Raw genomic sequence first — 22,091 nt, forward strand, 5'->3', positions numbered from 1 at the left:
GCAGAAGAATGGACAGTTGAGCGAATGACAGCGAGACAGGGGTTGGAAAAGGGATTGAGAGAATACAGGGAGAGGGACCGGGAGAGACGGAGACAGAAAGATGAGACCAGTCCTGGACGTAACCTCAATCTTCAGTGCTCGCCGTCAGTGAAACCCTACACATTACATCTAGGTTATCAGCTGGACGAGATTTAGATCACATGCTGGAGGGAGCCATGCCTCCATACCGCCAGATAGGAAGTGGAGTCTTTAAAAAAGACACATGAGTCTGGTGCGTGTGGACTGAGATGTGTCTGTGTGTGCGCACATGTGTGCGTGTGTGGATTTACAGGGATGTTCATCTTTCATTCCGTGTTTATGGTGGTGCTTGTAGCCATACATTATCAGTACACGGGTATAAATGCTAAACGCTCTTTGAGACCAGATTTCACCGGCATGACAATCAGGTGTGAGGCAGAACAGGCTTTGTTGGTGTCTGGGCGACACATATAATCCCCGGGACCAGAAATGTGCAGAAAATACAGCGCAGAGACTTTATCCCTCCTCTCGCTCACAGCTGCCAAAGCATTCAGGTCTAACCCAGACCCTATTGATTCTGCTTGTTGGTGCATGGTATACTTGATCACTCAAGGTATAAAAAAAAAGAAAGAAAAGAAAGAAAGAAAAAGAAAATACATTACACAGAAAATAAGCTGATGCCCTGTGTTTTTAAACAGGATCCATTAGATATATTGTAAGATGAATTGAGCTATGAAATTATTTCATTCAAATACTCCCCTGCTGTGCGTACTTTTTCTGGCCGCATTTGTCGGCAGGAGTGAGTTTGTGTGCATGTGTGTGTATGTGTGTTTGAGTGCCTCTATTTCAGTTTGAGATTTGGTTAGTGGTGTTGCGTGTGTGTACGCGCGTGTGTGTGTGTGTATCATTATTAAGCCAACACTTAATAATGATAGAAAGCAATCATTGTGACCTTTACCTTGAGCATTCCAGCGAAATTGTTCATCTGCCGAACTGCAAAGAGAACAAAGAAGAAAAGATTATTAATATCATTAATGACAATAATAAGAACAAGAATTGTGAGAGTTTGGAAACAGAGGTTACAAAGCCTCTGAGGGAAGGCAAGAACTGTAAATCACCTATAAGGGGGGGGGGTGAATACATTTGTGTAAAAAGCATCCCAGGAAATAGAAAAGAACAAAAAACAACCCACCCGGATCACTCTCAGAATGACACTGATGTGATTTTGATCATTTTCAAGTTGTTCCCCCCCCCCTTTTTTTTCTCCTCAATTGTACTTGGTTAAGTACCCCCCTCTTCTGAGCCGTCCCGGTCGCTGCTCCACCCCCTCTGCCGATCCAGGGAGGGCTGCAGACTACCACATGCCTCCTCCGATACATGTGGAGCTGCTAGCTGCTTCTTTTCACCTGACAGTGAGGAGTTTCACCAGGGGGGCATAGCACGTGGGAGGATCACGCTATTCCCCTCAGTTCCCCCTCCTCCCGAACAAGCGCCCCAACCGACCAGAGGAGGCGCTAGTGCAGCGACCAGGACACATACCCACATCCGGCTTCCCACCCACAGACACGGGCAATTGTGTCTGTAGCCAGAAGTAACACGGGGATTCGAACCGGCGAGCCCCATCTTGGTAGGCAATGGAACAGACTGCTACGCTACCATTTTCAAGTTTTGATGAATGACATATACGCTTGGTTGGTTTCTGCCCCACACAGTGATGTGGAGTGTTATTTTAAACAGACATCCGCCACTTTCTTCACAATATCGTTAAAACTTAAAACACCATAAAATTAAAACAATGAAATAAAACATCAGCTCATCACACTCGAACATATGCGTACTTATATCTTCTATGTTCAGTGTCTAAATGTATTTGATGCCGTCTATCTTACATTACCTGCAAGCTCACTTTAAACTGTGTTGTCTGAAAAGAGACGGCCCAGCGCTGTACTGAAAAGAGTGGCGGCCATTCTGGTGAAGAACATGCTGGTGTGGGAATACTCAGTAAAATTATATAATGATATTGATTTAATACAGTCAAAAGTGTTTTTAAAACGCTGAGAACCGAAAAACCATTTTGTGACGAAATTGTGCAAAAATATGAACACACACACACACACACACACACACACACACACACACACACACACACACACACACACACACACAATGCTGCCTACGTACAGTGCCATTCTTTCCTCGTCTGTCAATTGATCGGGTGGGGGAAGGAGCAGACAGACCAAGACAGAAGGAGAGAGAGAGACCGAGAGAGAGAGAGAGAGAGAGAGAGAGAGAGAGAGAGAGAGAGAGAGAGAGAGAGAGAGAGAGAGAGAGAGAGAGAGAGAGAGAGAGAGAGAGAGAGAGATCTTGGCAAATACCTAGCTTCCTATTGTGTGATCAGTGCAAACCATACAGGCAAACAGATAGAGACTCTCTGTCATCTGACTTCATATGCAGCGTTAGACCAGCTGTCAGGGCCAGATGACCTGAGTCAGCACACATCCCTTTTAGACAGTGTGGGCAGCGAATTCCCATTCTTCTAAATGAACGTGTGTTACTGTATGGGGTGCATGTGTGTGTTTGTGTGTGTGCGTGCACAACCGTGCACAACATGTGCTTTCAAGTGCTTGTGTGTCTACATGTACAAATTAAAGGGGCTTGCTCATCAGTCTGTGCATCTGGCTGGCTCTGCGGATGGCTTAATCGATGATTGTCACAAATAAACATTTTTTTTTAAATAAAGTTCATTTTATTGACATGATTGTTTTGACCGGGCTGATTTTAGGGTTGACCAGGCTGACTTTTCGAACACAGCAGTCTAATGCTTGCAAACATCTTTTTCATGCACTGCAGCAGAGCCATGACAGCTTGCACAGAAGAGGCTGTGTAATGCAGAATAATTGCGGGTTTTAGCAAAATTTGAATAAAAATCTGGAGTGATTACAAGAAATTGAAATCCTATTGTTGCAGATTTTCTATTTTTCACTTGTTTTGTGTGCAACTTCAATAATTAAGCGTGCTCAGAACGCTGATCCTCATAAAGCCTGGAGTTTTGATATGTGGCAGTTCTTAATGCTTTTACATCATTTAATTTAATGTGAAAACCTCAAGTTGATTGTGGAAATGGTTCACATATATAATTGATCTCTGCACTCAGAGATTTGAAATTATATGTTATTTACCCGTGGTCAATAAATTATATTCTTTGTATTATTAATTACACCATCAGCAGCCTTTCGATCAAACTTTATCTGATGTAAAATGGGTCTCCAGTAAAATGAGCCTGGGTTCTAAGCTTCAGGTCATATTTTCAATTATTCCATCTTCAAAATGACTTTTGCTGCCTTTAGAGAGCCTACTGCATTTTTCAGCAGAAAATACATAATGCAACCGCTAATCTTTATGATGCGCTCATGCAACCCTAATGAGGGGATGAGCACAGTTGGAGCGGGAAGTCAGAATTGTCCTGGTTTGAATACGGAGAAACACTTTCATCATGTCATCAAATCTCGGCAAAGTGGGAGAACGAGGGAGTTTCAATCAATCAAACCAGCTCTAGCTAGAGAACCATCGCAACTTCTCAAGATTTGGTGTTCATTCATGTAAAGTCTCGTTGCTGTTGTTGGGTTTTTACCCCCTTTTCTCCCCAGTTGTATCCAGCCAATTACCCCACTCTTCCGAGCCGTCCGGGGTTGCTGCTCCACCCCCTCTGCCGATCCGGGGAGGGCTGCAGACTACCACATGCCTCCTCTGATACATGTGGAGTCGCCAGCCACTTCTTTTCACCTGACAGTAAGGCGTTTCACCAGGGGGACGTAGCGTGTAGGAGGATCACGCTTTTCCCCCCAGTTCCCCCTCCCCCCTGAACAGGCGCCCTGACCGACCAGAGGAGGCGCTAGTGTAGCGACCAGGACACATACCCACATCCGGCTTCCCACCTGCAGACATGGCCGATCATGTCTGTAAGGTCACCCGAACAAGCCGGAGGTAACGCGGGGATTCGAACTGGTGATCCTCATGTTGGTGGTTTTGGTTTTTTTAACTTACTGGTTCCTACGAAGATACATGGTAATTTCAGTGGTGTGTGATCACTCCAAATCCCAGTGGTCACTTCGATGTTACTGTGTCTGCACTTTCCCCACAGTCAAAGACAATGACATGGTTGAACCCGAGTTTCAGCTACTGATGTTAAGGTATCAGTTGAGTCTGGTCTGCCATGTCTGCTCATTAGCTAGAACTGCCCCCCCCCTCCTCCTCCTCCTCCTCCTTCTTCTTCTTCTTCTTCTTCTTCTTCTTCTTCTTCTTCTTCTTCTTCTTCTTCTTCTTCTTCTTCTTCTTCTTCTGTGCATTGCTGTGCATTTTCATGTCCAGAAAATGCATCAACATAAATAAAGTTTAGTTGACTGGTGGATTGATTGATTCATTAACTAATTCTTTAAACTGTCCACTATTTGGCTCGTTCTTCCGACATAAAGCACTATGCACCTCATCGTTCTACCCACAAAAGTCCTGCCTGACAATGATCATTAAAACAAGCAACTATAAAAGCCTTCCTGATTCAAATATTGGCGGATAAGCTGTCGTCTTAAGTTCAACAGAGATAACGTGTAAAAGTACCAAAAAGGAGATTTGTTTGCATGTAAATCTTCAGGATTGTAGCTTTGAATAAACACCATTATAAATACAAATAGGGCCAATCCATACCGCCCTGCTGCTAATGAGCGGCTTCTTTTCCAGAGGCCAGCGGTTTTCATGCTCTAATGTTTGCGTTGAAAGCACTGCAGGTGAAATCTAAACCTGCCTGCTGCACAGGACATGCAACACTGCTTGGGTGGCAATAGACTGACATAGTAGATATTTAATAACAGATACATATGGGCACGTACTCTGCTAAGAATACACACACACACACTCACACACACATGCATGCACATACACACACTCACTCTCACACACACGCACACACGTACACACCCTCACACATAGAGTACAGAGGCATGTCAAAGAGAGGGCAGCAGAACTGTACTTTTATGTGCCAACAAGACATATTGCAGGAAAACGGAGGTAAACATAGCGATAGTGCATTAGCGTGAGTAGGTCAGAGAGCTCCAGAGAGAGAGAGAACTTCACGGCTTACGGGACGGGATGCTGAAGGAAAAATGAAAGAAAAAAAAAGAAGAAGCGTGAGACACGGAGGGACGTGATAGAGAGGAGAAGGAGATATGAAGCGTGACATTATTCCGCAGCACTGCACCTCGTCGCCTGAAATGTCACACGCAGTGAAGCTGCACCTCTCTTTTAACCGGGAGCTTGTATTGAAGAGACGTTTCACCCTTCACAACGCCCCTGCCCACGGCCACACAGCTCGAGTCAACAATCGGCCTCCCCTACCGTCGCCATCACAAAGCCATAGCTGTGTGCCTCGCTGTGCTGCGCTCAACTATCAACCGCAAAGCCATCTCAACCGCTGACACACAAAGGTACACTAACACGCACAATCCACCCCGTTTTCACAAACGTGTGAAATTTGAAAGTACAAATACCATTCAGCATCCCCTGATGTGAGCACACTTTACCATTAGGCAGAATTTCAGCAATAGTGATCTGCTCACTTGGCGCGACTCAGTGGATAAGAGGTCTGTCTGGAGTAACAGAGGGGTTCGACTGTAAACTGTGCTGTGTGTGGGCGAGTGTGCAGCCCGTAATGCGTACGCGTACATTAAATAGGTAGATGGACTGACAGACAAGCGAGATAAACAGGGTAGCCTTCACTATAATGCACTTTACAAGGTCATCGCAGTTCTGCAGTTTGTCAGGTAGCAGTATGCTGCCATCCAGATAGGAGTCCCAGCTACTTCCTTCATGAGTCATTAGTTCTCCGCTGGGAGGACATTACTCTTAAAGAGTTGTGTTCTGCCACAGACGGCAATGCTCAAATCCTCCAGCTGCCTCCCTTTGCAGATAGTAGTGCTTAAGAACACTTCTTAGTCCTGATAAGACCGCCAGCGCATGAGGATTTATATACATCAGCAGTACCCCCCCCCCCCGTGCGCACACACAGATACACAGTCATGTTGCCAAATTTTCCAAAATGCCAAATTGAAAGCCCTTCATATCTGTGGTAATTGCCACCCCGTTGAGTCGGTGAGAGGAATAAATAACAGACACAACGTGGAGTCCTGTGCCATTTCATTATTGCCAGCATTACAAAAGGAGCGTATTAGGCCATAATGCCTCTCCTGACATTTACGAATGCTTCTGTTAGAACAAACCCACAAACGTCCGACCATTTTAAAGGCTTTAATTTCAAGCACTGTATAGACACTGTATTTATGTGTTTTTCTTTAAACCACTGTTGTAATAGGGTGGTCAGTTAAAGGCAGACTCCAACATTTTTACACTTAGCTCTGGTTTGCTGTTGTTAGGAGTCAACCCGAGTGACGGGTAGAAGAACCTTACAGCCGCCATCAGCTGAATGCTTTTTTTTTTTTTTTGCTGTACACCAAACTGCGATGTAATCCTTCTGGGCAAAGGTTCCCGAAAACTAACGTCCATCTAAAGACCTCTTTTTTTGTGTGGCACCAACAGGCTCAAAATATTTTGAGAGGAGTCTAAAGAGACTTGGCCAGCATGAGTCATGGAATTACATAGGCATCAATCCATTTTTAACCCGGAGCAGAAGTCTCGCTCTGTAATCCCGCGAGGAGTGAGTTGTCACAGGAATACAACAGCGGAGAGAAGTGCACAAAAGAAAACGCAAAAAAAAGGTCCATCACTGTGCCGACTGACTGAACTGGGATTGTCTTGGCGTTATGAGAAGAGTTCTCAGACACTCCTTAAACCATTCTGAGTCTGTTGGCAACAAAAAGAGCTCTTTGTGTAGACATTATTTGGCAAGCGCTATCGACCTGCAGGATTAGATTGCATCTTGGTGCACTTGACGCAAGCTTTCTCGACACTGAATCGATTTAAAAGATTCTGCTATTCATTGCTCCGTTTGACTCCCAACGATGGGAAAATAGGATTTAAGTGGAAAATGACCAGTTTCCCTTTAAGGAACTTTTTTTCTTCTCTCCCAGGGATGACCTGGTAAAGACGCAGGGGCACTGCTACGGGTGTTTCTTAACCAGATGGTCCGGGTTTTCTCCCCCGTGTGCTCGTGGAAGATATAGTATAACCCCTAGCAGCTGTGGTGGTGTTAACCAGAGTTCTGAGAAATTTAAAGACTATTTTTGTCTCCTCAGAGGATTAACAAAGTGTACCAAGGTCATTTTGGGCCTCCTTACAGGACATGACCCTGTTCCCCCTCCACAAATATGTGTAAAACCCAGATGGGGGTTATGTCACCTCTCCAAAGGACCCCCCCCCCCCCGAAAGTATTCCCCTCCAACCTGTCCTCCCAACTTGCTTCGCCTCTCCTCAGTAGCAGCATCCTTTAGATAAGATATTGAAGTAGACTTTCCCAGAGCAAGGTAAGGACCTTAAGGATGGGCTATAAGGCACATGTGAATGGCGAGGGTGTTGAAATAAGCATCGAGAATCACTCAGGGGTCAGATTCAGAAACCTTAATGGCTGTCGGGTTTCCACAGTATCAGGTTCATCGGGACACAAACCATTTCAGCCTTGAAAAGAAAGAAGTTTGGTTGCAAAGCCGCCCTAATGGCCCTCGTTCATCATCCTATGAACTAACTAATTAGTAAGGAATGAAGCCCAATGATTGTATCTTACCCTTATACATACATACCCCGGGTGGCCACTTGAGCAAAGATAAAGAAAGCTGGCATAATGCTTGTAGGAGCAAATGATTAAATGTGTCCCTCGATTATAACACATTTTTAGTGAAATTGAAGGAAAACAACTCACAGCATGGATAAACATATAGAACCAATAATTATCGGTTTGTTTTGCTGCAATTACATACAGCCAGCAATTAAAAAATTAAGCTTAGACTGTCTTTCCTGTTGCAGTTTGGACTACACTGTAATCAAAACTTGATTAAACTGGATGATGGCTTAAAAATCCATCTCCACACCCTGGGCCATACAAATGTAAAACTTTCTTTCTTGGTGTTCAACTATCTATTCTGACCTAACTGTGGACTTCTTGGAAAATTACTCAAAGGCATTTTCACACTTTATGATTACAAAGATGATGTGGCTCATGATGAAGGTTGTAAGTGAGAGTCATCCATCCATTATCCAAACCGCTTATCCTGCTGTCAGGGTCGTGCGGATGCTGGAGCCTATCCCAGCAGTCATTGGGCAGCAGGCAGGGAGACACCTTGGACAGGCCGCCAGGGCCCTGTGATGATTCAGAGATTCAGATCTATTGAAATGACTGACTTTGGGATGCTACTGGACCGCTGGGACTGGATATTGATAATTACAGCATCCAGTTGGACGCTGTAATTATCAATATCACGTCCTATCATAAATCCAATCTATTCTGTGGCTAATTTAATGATTATGCTGTTAGAGAACTCGTGTTCACTCAGTTCATCACATGGTTGTTTTTGATGAGTCAATAATAACATGTAGTGGTGAACTATTCTCAATAGCAATTTTAGTTTGGCTCTCTACTAGTGACTGTCCTCATTGATCACAAAGATAATGAAGACTAGTGCAATCAATCGCACATTAAATAACTAAATGATGTTTTATATTGCTTTGATGGCTATTGTCTGTTATTATTAGGCTCAATCATTCAAAGCGCAACCAATCTGTCTACCACTTTTGTGAGTTTGCGACCATCTAAAGGTGAAAAACCATCCGAAGTGGCAGGGCGATCTGGGGACAAAGTCATGTAAACAGAGCAGGATAAACACAACAGCAAATTAATGATGGGTTTTATTTGATTTAGGTGTGTCAATGTGCAAGAAATAACAGCAGTAGTTTAGCAAACTGCAGTGCTTCGCTTCATCAGTGATGCAGTCAAAAAGCAGAAGAACATGGTGGATGGTGGAGAGTTTGAAGATGAAGCAAATATATTGTGGCTAAAAAGCAGATATGGCTGAACATGCTCATAAAAAAAGAAATCTTTTTCAACAGATGCTATGCCAACAATGAAACCCCCATGTGCAACCATGTTTGTTTTTAATTATCATTATGTTGTTTTGACACTGACATAATAACACTTTGTTCCATTTCAAAAGGATCTCTGAGATTTGGAGGATTCAAAGGCCACATTACAATGAATCACCATATAAATCAGAAGAGCCCATTCCCAGCAGATTAAAGAGGGCTTCCATGTCTTGTATGAGACATGGCGAGTGAACCACTACCTAACCTGAACCACAACCCAACACTAAACCTTACCAATGCCTGGCCTTGTCACTAAACCACTAGATAGACTTAAGTAGTGACTAACACGTAAATTATTAATAATTGTATAAACAGGGACATCTGGGTTCCATAGCAGTTTATTCCATTGCCTACCAACACGGGGATCACCGGTTTGAATCCCCGTGTTACCTCCGGCTTGGTCAGGCATCCCTACAGACACAATTGGCCGTGTCTGCGGGTGAGAAGCCGGATGTGGGTATGTGTCCTGGTCACTACACTAGTGCCTCCTCTAGTCGGTTGGGGCGCCTGTTCATGCGGGTGTGGGGGGGGGGGGACAATAGCATGATCCTCCCATGGGCTACATCCCCCTGGTGAAACTCCTCACAGTCAGGTGAAGAGAAGCAACTGGCAACTCCACATGTATCGAAGGAGGCATGTGGTAGTCTGCAGCCCCGCCCCCCGGATCAGCAGACGGGGTGCAGCAGCGACCAGGAGGGTTCGAAAGAGTGGGGTAATTGACCAAGTACAATTGGGGAGAAAATGGGGGGGGGGTCAAAAAAGAAAAGAAAAGAAAAATAATCGTATAAACAAGCTAGAAGTTTAAAATCGGGGTCTATGGAAAACCTGCCCCATCTGTATACAGACTATGGGGGGTACCTTGCACATCATACATCAACACTTCCAGCTGTTAGATGTATGACACCCTGGCAGGAGAATGTGTTGGTCAGTGCATTGAACAAATAAAAGGATCTTCAGCATTGTACCTTTAAACGTATGCAGACATACGTAAAGTGACGATAAACTAAGAGTTGGTAAACGTCCGGGTTCTGAAACGTTAATGAGTTTTGTTGCCCCTTGTGATCCGAAACCCCTTATTTGTCACCAAATATGCTTTTGCAAAATTCTGCTTGCTCACTTTAATGAGGGGTGCCCATTTGGGAACATTTCACCTTATTTGTAGATCTGTCTATTGTCTGGATGCACACTTACCCTTGGGTGGTTGTCATAACAACAGTGAGCTTACTTAATCATCATCAGCGTGACAGATTGTCACCGTATCTAGAACCCGTCAATCAAAGCAGGAGGGTTTATGCTCCGCTCTGGGTACGGAGGCGGGAGACTGTTTTGTGCATGTGTGCGTGTTTGTATGTGTGAGTGTGTTTCACGAGTGTGTGTTTGCAGGTGTGTGTGGCTAAGAACGAGAGGAACAGTGAAAGAAAGCGATAGAGACAGAATTGGCTTTTGTGCGGCGAGCCGGGAAGACAACAATTTGAATGCAACGTCAAAACACTGAAGCTAAATAGAAAATGTGTTTTCGTTTAGCGTATGTATGCTGAGTATGTACGCATGTGCACTTGAGCGTGAATGCCTCCCCATATTCAATTCAAAAGGCAGCTCTCATTGTGTGCGCAACAAGGCTGAGGACAAACTTTTGTTGGTGGTGACAGCTGACTGACACTTCCACGGCGGAGCATGGAGAGAATGGTCTAGTCACACTGAACACTGGGATGACTCTCAATGCTTGACTGGTGACAGCTGCAACACAAACCATTCCAAAATCAAAAAACAAAACAAAAAAACAACAACTGATGAACACTATGCACAATGGTATTAGCATTTCCAAAAGAGGTGTATCATCAGTCTGCAGCTATCGCCCCTCCTATTCAAGCCATTTTCACATCCCACACACCCTCTTGCACCAATGCATCTACCCAACGAACCACTTTTTGCTATACTATTATTTATTTATTTATTATTATTATTATTATTGTTATTGTCATTATTATTTTTATTATCTTTTTGCAAACTACATTTTATTTAGAATGCACGTATCCTTTTCGGGAAAATGCTGAATGCCTTAAAGGACAAAAATGGGCATCCGGGTGGCGTAGCGGTCTATCCCATTGCCTGCCAACACGGGGATCTCCAGTTCGAATCCCCGTGTTACCTCCGGCTTGGTCGGGCGTCCCTACAGACACAATTGGCCGTGTCTGTGGGTGGGAAGCCGGATGTGGGTATGTGTCCTGGTCACTGCACTAGCGCCTCCTCTGGTCGGTCGGGGCGCCTGTTCGTGCGGGGAGGGGGAACTGGGGGTAATAGCGTGATCCTCCCATGTGCTACGTCCCCCTGGTGAAACTCCTCACTGTCAGGTGAAAAGAAGCGGCTGGCGACTCCACATGTATCAGAGGAGGCACGTGGTAGTCTGCAGCCCTCCCCGGATCGGCAGAGGGGGTGGAGCAGCGACCGGGACGGCTCGGAAGAGTGGGGTAATTGGCTGGGTACAACTGGGGGGGAACAAACATCGAAAGAAAGCTTACACCTGAAAGAAAAGGTGTGCCGTATTTCAGCACCCATACAACTCACTAGTAAAGGGATGGAGCAAGCTGTTGTGTAAAGCAGTTCTCAAAAGACGGGGAGGTTAGCACGTCTTAAAAGGGTCCATAAAGCGTGTGGTGTCCTCAGATCGTCGGGGAGATTGTTCCACAGACGGGGGCAGCGGAGCAAGAAAACAGTGCTGTGTGTTGTGCGGCGAAGCCGGCTGCTTGATGCTAACAGGTTGTCTCGACGACAGAAGACTAGTATTTGGACACCGTGGTATTTCTGGGCCTCGCTGGTCATCCGTCTGTGTACTGTATGTCTGTGTGTGTGTAGATTAAATGGCCCTTTCTTGCGAGTATTTTTTTTTCCTCCATCATTATTTTTTACTCGGTTTGTGATTTCACAGTGTCTAGCTGTGCACATGTGTTTGTCTTGCACTGTTTGCTGGAATGCATGTCGATGTGTGCGCACGACACACATTTTGGGTTATATTTGGATCAGAAAAAGCTAAATCCCTCCCCGCATGTGTTTGTATGTGCATGTGTTTGGCCTCCACTAAGTAAGAATGGGATACGCCATCATCGTACAGCCCCATTTTCTCCTTACACACACACACATGCACACATGCCCACACACACACACACTAACGCAGAGTTGCAATAAAAGGCAGAATCCAGTAAGATTAATGCCAGGGCACATTTGTATGGGGGGGGGGGGGTTGTGTCTCACACTTCTGTGCGTGTCCACATGTTAGTTTCCACAGTGAGCAGCACCTGGTGGCTGCAATATTTCAGCACCAAAACATCTGCTGTGAGTGTTTAAATCACTAGGCAATTATAGTTATTATGATAGGTGGGCTATCGTCGTTTTGCACAGGCACAGATAATGACAGAGCATCTCCATGCATAATTCAACAATGATGGGTGGCCCTAACACGGTGTGCCCCCATATTATTGTGTTGCACACACCGAGACGAAGGGCTGTAATATATTAATACCAGACTAGCACATCCAGGTTCACTGCAGGATGTGGTCACTGAATTACAACACTTTACTTGTATTGTTTTTCTTTTACTTGTCACAAATGACAGAATTGTAGAATATAGTCTTACTTGCGACATGCATTTGACTATAGATTCAGAGATGAATGTCAGACAACTGTTATAATCGACTATGTAAAAATTTTAATTTCAACCATCCATCCATCCATTATTCAAACTGCTTATGCTGCTCTCAGGGTCGCGGGGATGCTGGAGCCTATCCCAGCAGCCATTGGGCAGCAGGCGGAGAGAGACCCCGGACAGGTTGCCAGGCCATCACAGGGCCCACACACACACATTCACACCTAGGGACAATTTAGTATGGCCGATTCACCTGACCTACATGTCTTTGGACTGTGGGAGGAAACAGGAGCAATTGGAGGAAACCCACGCAGACACGGGGAGAACATGCAAACGCCACACAGAGCACGACCCGGGACGACCCCCAAAGTTGGACTACCCCGGGGCTTGAACCCAGGACCTTCTTGCTGTGAGGCGACCACACCAACCACAGTGCCACCGTGCCGCCACCCTGATATACGCTATAATAAAAACTGCAAATCCAAGCCTTTTCAACAAGATGATTGCATGTTTCTAAAAGTTGCACCTAGTTGAATATAGGCTCATGTTCAAATGGTTTCTGGATCATCTGGAATGATATTATGGTATTTTGATACATGCAATAAGCTTGTCACGATGAACTTTCTCTGATTGGATTTATATACTCTAATTATAAACTACACGTGTTCACTTCTTTCTTTGGCCAAAGTTACAAAGGGCTGCGAAGCAAAATCAAATAGATGATCATTTTAACGAACCCATCAGCCATTTTAATTGCAAGACATGCACTGCTGGCTCTAATATAGCCTGCCTGACCAAAATGTAATAGCACATGATAAAGTGAGCACAATATTACCATAACAATACACACTGCATACAAATCACAATGCTGGCCCACTCAACAGCTCAGTGGTTTCTAAGCACCCTGCCAAAATTAAAGGTGAAAGGACGGCTGATATGACTGGCTTATAAAAGCCTGCGCACAAAGTTCTGACCTGAGACTGGACTCCAATCAGTAGCATTCCCATAACATAAGGAGAAGGAGGAAAGAGGGGTTTATAAGAAAGAGTTTTCCGGCACGTCTTTAAAGACCAGTTTTAGTCAGCTGCAGCCCTTCAGCATAAAGGCAGATGAACAGGTTGCAGCAAATTAAAAACCATTAACGAGTGGACAAGAAAAATTAATTTGGTTGCACACAGCAAGTTGAATTAAATTGAATTGAATTGAATTACTTGTGCAATCAAAACCACGTGTTTGAGCACGTATGTATGTGCGTGCATGCAGGCACGTACACACATGCACACACAGACACACAAAATAAGATACACCAATCAGCCAAAACATTAAAACCACCTGCCTAATATAGTGTAGGTCCCCCTCGTGCTGCCAAAACAGCTCTGACCCATCGAGGCATGGACTCCACAAGCCCTCTGAAGGTGTCCTCTGGTATCTGGCCACCAAGACATTAGCAACAGATCCTTTAAGTCTTGTAGGTTGCGAGGTGGGGCATCCATGGATCGGACTTGTTTTTCCAGCACATCCCACAGATGCTTGATCAGATTGAGATCAGAGGCCAAGGCAACACCCTGAATACTTCATCATGTTCCTCAAACCATTCCCAAATGATTACTGCAGTGTGGCAGGGCGCATTATCCTGATTAAAGAGGCCACTGCCATCAGGGAATACCGTTGCCGTTAAGGGGTTACCTGGTCTGCAATGATGTTTAGGTAGGTGGTATGTGTCAAAGTAACATCCACATGAATGCCAGGACCCAAGGTTTCCCAGCAGAACATTGCCCAGAGCATCACACTGCCTCCGCCAGCTTGCCTTCTTCCCACAGTGCATCCTGGTGCCATCTCTTCCCAATGTAAATGACACACATGCACCCAGCCATCCACATGATGTAAAAGACAATTTGATTCATCAGACCGGGCAACCTTCTTCCATTGCTCCATGGTCCAGTTCTGACACTCGTGCCGATTGTAGGTGTTTTCAGTGGTGAACAGGGGTCGCCCTGGGCACTCTGACCTGTCTGTGGCTACGCAGCTGCATACACAGCAAGCTGTCTGTTCTGACACCTGTCTATCATAGCCAGCATTAACTTTTTCAGCAATTTGAGCTACAAGTAGCTCTTCTGTAGGATCGGACCAGACAGGCTAGGCTTCGCTCCCCATGCACATCATTGAGCCTTGGGTGCTCATGACCCTGTCACCGGTTGTTCTTACTTGGACCAATTTTGGTAGGTACTGACCACTGCATACCGGGAACATCCCACAAGACCTGCCATTTTGGAGATGCTCTGACCCAGTCGTCTTGTTATCACAATTTGGTCCTTGTCAAAGTCAGTCGGATCCTTACGCTTGCTAATTTGTCCTGCTTCCAACTCACCAACTTCAAGAACTGACCGTTCACTTGCTGCCTGATATACCCCACCCCTTGACAGGTGCCGTTGTAATGAGATAATCAATGTTATTCACTTACCTGCCAGTGGTTTTAATGTTTAGGCTCATCAGTGTAGACAGACAGATAAACATAGACAGACAGACAGACAGATAGATAGATAGATAGATAGATAGATAGATAGATAGATAGATAGATAGATAGATAGATAGATAGATAGATAGATAGATAAAATGACTGCACCCAATTAACCTTTTATTTATCTATCTGACTCCCAACCAACTCTCAGTCCCAAACCAACTGCTCACCTTTCAAAAAGTTTGTTTGGAAGGAAAATATCTTCCGTTTATTTTTTTGGGGGGGGGCAGTTTAACATGTCATTTTAGAGGAATGATGAAACGTTTTCGTTCACATTCCCGATCAAGCGGACTTGGTTTTTGGCAAGTCACCGCTTCCCGTCTGCTTTTCATATCCGTGCAATGCTGCAGCTAAGTGGACGAGGGTACACTCGTTTCTCGAAGGGTGTCCATTTTCCTGTGCGTCAACCAGACTTGTGATTGCTCAAGTCATTTCTCTTGTAGACAACAGACAAAAATCACCCTGTGAATTTATCTTAACTGAAATCTCTGACAGCAAGTCAAGCACCGACAAACACACGTGCAGACAGAAATGTAGACACAAGCACACACATATACAGACACACACACAAATACAGTCACACACACACACACACACTCTCTCAAGGGCAGTAGAGGGATGTGTTTCATGGATGGATGGGAAATTTCAAGAGTTTAGGGAGTTAAAGAAACGGAGATCATAAATCACTCAACCCCCCGAGGATAATCTAACCAATGATTTAACGGAGGCGACCAAGTCACTCTCAACAGCCTCCACTCCGACTACAGAGTGTGAGTTTATTTGCCATACACTGTCTCCACCATCGGGGCCCCTGTGAGACCAATTATCAATACCCTGTGGCTCAAAACACACACACACACACACACACACACACACACACACACACACACACACACACACACACACACACCCTCCAAAACACTCACATATTGGCAATCAAATGCCATATGCATTTGTTTCATCCAGACTTGACTGCTGTCATGTTGTGTTTTCAGGTCTGCCACATGCTAGTACTAAAAGTCTTCAGATGGTTCAGAATGCTGCAGCTGGAAGCCTAACTACAACTACAACAGTTGACCATATTACACACATTCTTGCCTCCCTTCATTGGCTACTTATCCATGTTTTTTTTTGGATATTTTTCCCCCTCTTTCTCCCAATTGTATCCGGCCAATTACCCCACTCTTCCAAGCCATCCCAGTCACTGCTCCACCACCTCTGCCGATCTGGGTAGGGCTGCAGACTACCCCATGTCTCCTCTGATACATGTGGAGTTGCCAGCTGCTTCTTTTCACCTGACAGTGAGGAGTTCCCCCCCAGTTCCCCCTCCCCCTGAACAGGTGCCCCAACCGACCAGAGGAGGCGCTAGTGCAGCGACCAGGACACATACTCACATCCGGCTTCCCAGCCGCAGACACGGCCAATTGTGTCTGTAAGGAAGCCTGACCAAGCTGGAGGTAACACTGGGATTCGAACTGGTGACCTCTTTCAATGCTGTATTCTGTAAACTGTGTTTTATTATGTACACACAACATCCATTGCACGTCTGTCTGTCTTGGGAGAGAGATCCCTCCTCTGTTGCTCTCCCTGAGGTTTCTTCCTATTTTTTCTCCCTGTTAAAGGGCTTTTTTATGGAGTTGTTCCTTATACAATGCAAGGGTCTAAGAACAGGAATTTGTCATTTGTGGTATTGGGCTATACATATTAAATTGACCTGACATATATGATTAGCATAACGGCTAAACATGAGTCGACTGCTGTTAATATTCATGACTTAGAAGAGACCAGCTGAAGCGTGAGGTGAACACACATCACAGCATGCACACACACACACAAGTATGCATGCATGCATGCTCTCCCTCTCTCTCCCTCTCTCTCTCTCTCTCTCTCTCTTTCACACACACACACACACACACACACACACACACACACACACACACACACACACACACACACACACACACACACACACACACACACAATTATATGAATGAATTATACAAATGGGTGGCGCGGTGGCCCAGTGGTTAGCACCGTTGCCTCACAGCAATAAGGTCCTGGGTTCGAACCCCAGGCCGTCCCAGGTCCTTTCTGTGTGGAGTTTGTATGTTCTCCCCGTGTCTGCGTCGGTTTCCTCCCACCATCAAAAAGACATGCATGTTAGGGTTAATACTCCCGTCTGTGCCCCTGAGCAAAGCAATGGAAAGAAGAAGTGGAGTTGGTCCCCGGGTGCTGCAGCTGCCCACTGCTCCTACACAACAGGATGGGTTACATGCAGAGGATGAATTTCATCGCATGCTTGCTTACAATGACAAATAAAGTGTCTTTCTCCTTCTTGAATGATCACAGGGAAAATATCTTTGGTGTATAACAAAGGAAAGTGGGTAAAACAGGGGTAAAATGTACGGCAGTGAGGACATCACTGTGATGCAGGTCTGTTATAAGTCACCATAATAAGAGGGCCGCGCCAGCTCCAACATTTTGTTTCAGCGGCTAGTGATTTCCAGAGGAACTGGTGGTTCAAATACATTACATTAAAAGAGCAGCTTAGTGTACTACTACTACTACTACTACTACTACTACTACTTCTAGTACTAGGGTCTAAGGTTTTAATGAACTGAAGTCAGGAGAGGAGTTGGCTGTCACAGCTGTCACTATATACGTATGTATATCACCACATCTGGTCTATGGTGACTCAGTAGCTCTATCTACAAGTAGCGACGACACATGTACATACACACCCATCACACCACATATATACGTACATACACACAGCCTGCCTGGTGTTCAGCCAAATCACAAGCAATACCATTTCTTTCTAAACACCTATTAGCATTACAATGTGTTACCATTTTACTACTTGAAGCCATCAAATAAGGGAAATTAACATGACATAATATAAAAGAAAAAGAAAAGAAAAAAATACATGGTTTTGGTTCGGTTTACCAATAAGCTAAGAAAAAGCATTTTGAATAGGAGTCACAATAGCATGCGTGGTCTGCAGACTGACTTGTTTTTTGCTGTTGTTTTTCTATCAGCCGAAAAGCTCCAACTGTAACTTAGTTATAATATACAGACAGGTGTCAAATTAAAGCGACTGGCTTTAATTACATACTAAGGTGTCTTAGTAAGGTGTTGGTCCACCATGAGCCTCCAGAACAGCTCCGGTGCTCCTTGTCATAGATTCTACTACAAGTCTCTGAACTCTACTGGAGGGATGGACTCCATTCTTCCGAAAGATATTCCCTCATTTGGGGTTTTGATGACGGTGGTGGAGAGCGCTGTTGTCTACCACGTCGGTCCAAAATCTCCAATAGGTGTTCAACTTGGGTTGAGATCTGGTGACTGTGAAGGCCACAGAATATGATTTACATCATGTTCATACTCATCAGAGCATTCAGTGAGCCCTCGTGCTCCCTGGACGGGGGCATTGTCATCCTTGAAGAGACCTCTCCCATCAGGACAGAAATGTCTCATGATAGGATAAAGGTGATCACTCAGAATAACTTTGTATTGATTTTCAGTGACCCTTCCCTCTAAGGGGACCAGTGGACCAAAACCATGCCAGGAAAACACCTCCCACATTATAACAGAGCCCCCGGACCCCCTCACCGTAGGGGTCAAGCATTCAGGTTTTTCCTTTCATTTGTCACCCGTCTGTATGTGACAAGCGATAAGGAAGAAAGAAAGCCACTTTATTTTGTCATTGTATTCTTACAATGAATTTGTCCTCTGCATGTAACCCACCCTATTAGTATAGGAGCAGTGTGCAGCTGCAGCACCCGGGGACCAACTCCAGTTCTTCTTTCCACTGCCTTGCTCAGGGGCAAAGACAGGAGTGTTAACCCTCTAACATGTATGTCTTTTTGATGGTGGGAGGAAACCGGAGCACCCGGAGGAAACCCACACAGACACGGGGAGAACATGCAAACGCCACACGGAAAGGACCTGGGACTCGAACACAGGACCTTCTTGCTGTGAGGCAACAGTGCTAACCACTGGGCCGCCGTGCCACAGGTTTCAGTAAGACTTCAGTGTAACAACAGCTCTGACTGTTGTACAACCAGACGAACCTGTGCTAACCAACCGAGGAAAAAAAGAAACCGAAAGTGAACGTGCTCACGCTACAGTCCAATGAATAATTTACTTTGTCATTTCTTGCTACAGTTGCTCTTAGAGTTGATATAAACTACACTTGTTAGCTTGCTTTTCATCTTATTTCATCTCATCCAGAACAGACGGGCCCAGAGACGGGCTCTTCCTCTCTGTAACGTAGCCAGGAGAGGCACCCCAGGGCTAAAAGCTCAGAGCAGCTTCAGTCCCCAGGATGCAGCACAAGCTGTCAGACAGCTCGCCTCTTAAGCACACAACAGAAAGAGAAGGCGAACGCATCATCGTTTTGAGACTGCAAAAGGGAGGAGAGATGTTCACAACCACAATCACATGTGGTTGGTTGGTTATACAATGACTCCACATACCATTTCAATGTGACTTTGGTGTTGTGATGTTGTGAAAGCGGGCAGATCTCCTAGCATCCATCGTAGTCCTTAACATTGGCTGCTACATGATGGCTGTGGTTTCTATTAAGGTTTATAAAATATGGGCATATCGGTCTTTACCTCTCCCAGCTCTTCTTCACTCCTCTGTATCATAAGCACAGTTCTGTAACACGATTGCTCGTAAGTTACTGGTAGCCAGTGAGACCAGCGGAAGTCATCATGGACTGCTTTCGTCAGCCTTCTCTGACCCCTTTTAACAATCTCCCAAAGCTACAATACAATGTAATTGGTGCAAGCTGGTTTTACATGGACAGAACATCTAAACACAGCCTGCTTTATTCCATAGTTTCAGCTACCAGGAGTTTACATTTTATTTTTTCCCCAACGAAAATGTAACTTTCTGATTATAATTCTCACGAATAAATAGCTCGGTTGATTCAATTAAAAGTTAGAATGGAACTGAATTTTGATTTGGAAGTGCATCAAGCAGATAATATAAATAACAGTTATATAAGTGATGTATGAAGCACTTCCAGCTTTTGGACCCCCCCCCCTTTTTTCTCCCCAGTTGTATCCGGCCAATTACCCCACTCTTCTGAACCGTCCCAGTCTCTGCTCCACCCCGTCTGCCGATCCGGGGAGGGCTGCAGACTACCACATGCCTCCTCCGAGACATGTGGAGTCACCAGCCGCTTCTTTTCACCTGACAGTGAGGAGTTTCACCAGGGGGATGTAGCGCGTGGGAGGATCCTGCTATTGCCACCCCGTTACCCTCCTCTCCCCGAACAGGCGCCCCGGCCGACCAGAGGAGGCGCTAGTGTAGCGACCAGGACACATACCCACATCCGGCTTCCCACCTGCACACACGCCCAACCAAGCCGGAGGTAACACAGGGATTCGAACCGGAGATCCCGTTGGTAGGCAAGGGAATAGACCGCCACACTACACCGCACACCCAGCTTTTTGCTTCTTTTTGGACAGAATTACTTCCTTCTGCACCTCATTGGGAATAAGTTGGGCCATGACAACAACAAAAAAGTCGTGAACTTGATTATTTTGATAGTTTCCAGCTGTCGTGTGGTCTCAGGTGCGCAAGCGAATGAAATTGAACATGTTTCCTCTCTATAATTAAGTAGAGCCAGCCAAATAGCCGGCCTTTTCAAGCGCTCCCTAGCTAGCTGCTGGAGCCTTTGATTTAGCATTTTGCATTCATAGTACCATGAATCCGTCACGACTCCAAAAACAGTGTTGGGTTTTTTTTTTTTTGGTCAGTTTTTGCCCTCATCACATATTCAACATAAATGACAAAAGACTTGGGAAGTTCAAAGTTTTCCAGAGAGCAAAATGTTTAGAGCTTGCACATGAAAGGATGAGGCACATGCACACGCACGTGTTCACGGACGCACAAACAGACATGGACACACACTGTCACCCCTCTGCACTCGAGCACAAACTCTTTTTCTGGAAACTGTTCCCGGAGTTGAATCCTTTGGCCTGAGGGCACGGTGGCTTGAGAGGACAAGCACGATGATATTCTCTCACCCTTTCAATCTCTCTTATGCGCGCGCACACACACACACACACACACACGCACGCACGCACGCACGCACACACACACACACACACACACACACACACACACACACACCAGAGTTCTACACAACTCCTTCCAGCACTAATTCTCTGGAGGACTATTCTTAGTAAGCGGCTCAGGTTGGAAGTCTTCCACGTTAATAGTCATCTAAACACTAACGGGGCGGATATCTTCATTAATGCCACTCTTTCCTCCGTCTGCTTTTGTTCCCATCTTCTAGGCCTGCTCGCCTGCCTTCTTCCCTGGTTTCCTCTCTCTATCCATCTTTAAAACATGCCAACAACACACCCCAGAGGCACACACACACACACACACCCGTGTGCTCACATCACGTCTTCTTAATCTGCCTGCCAACCTACCCGACTACCCACCATCTCTTACATCCCCGTCTCAAAGCTACTATATAGTCTTTGCCCACTCTCTCTCCGCACCTTCTCCACATCTCTTCCTCTCACCTCCATGTCTCTCACTCCTCCCCCCTCCCTTTCACCAAGTCCGTCTTTCTCTCTCTCTAAGTGCCGATGAATGAGTACCTATAAGGATGGCATCAACCCCCCCCCCCATGTCTCGGGTCTGTCTCGCCTACCTGTGTCGTCCACTGCCATCCAGTTCACACAGGTGCACTCATGTGTCTCTAAGCTTGTTGGACGCCACGCCCCCGGTTAGTGAGCCATGGTGATAACTATTAGTTTACTCAATGAGTGAGACGCTTTCAAAGATGTAATCTGTTACTGACTGATTACC

General features: G+C 45.4%; 1 protein-coding gene across 1 annotated transcript in view; it reads right to left on the minus strand.

Annotated features, from left to right (window-relative positions):
* Positions 1-22,091, minus strand: part of ctnnd2a (catenin (cadherin-associated protein), delta 2a) — a 315,513-nt gene that overhangs the window by 257,728 nt on the left and 35,694 nt on the right. Inside the window, exon 3 of the mRNA XM_056299200.1 lies at positions 977-1,011. Coding sequence (XP_056155175.1) covers positions 977-1,011 — 35 coding nt within the window. The remainder of the gene's footprint in view (positions 1-976; positions 1,012-22,091) is intronic.

This window comes from Lampris incognitus, chromosome 19, assembly GCF_029633865.1.
Source record: "Lampris incognitus isolate fLamInc1 chromosome 19, fLamInc1.hap2, whole genome shotgun sequence".
Lineage (NCBI taxonomy): Eukaryota > Metazoa > Chordata > Actinopteri > Lampriformes > Lampridae > Lampris > Lampris incognitus.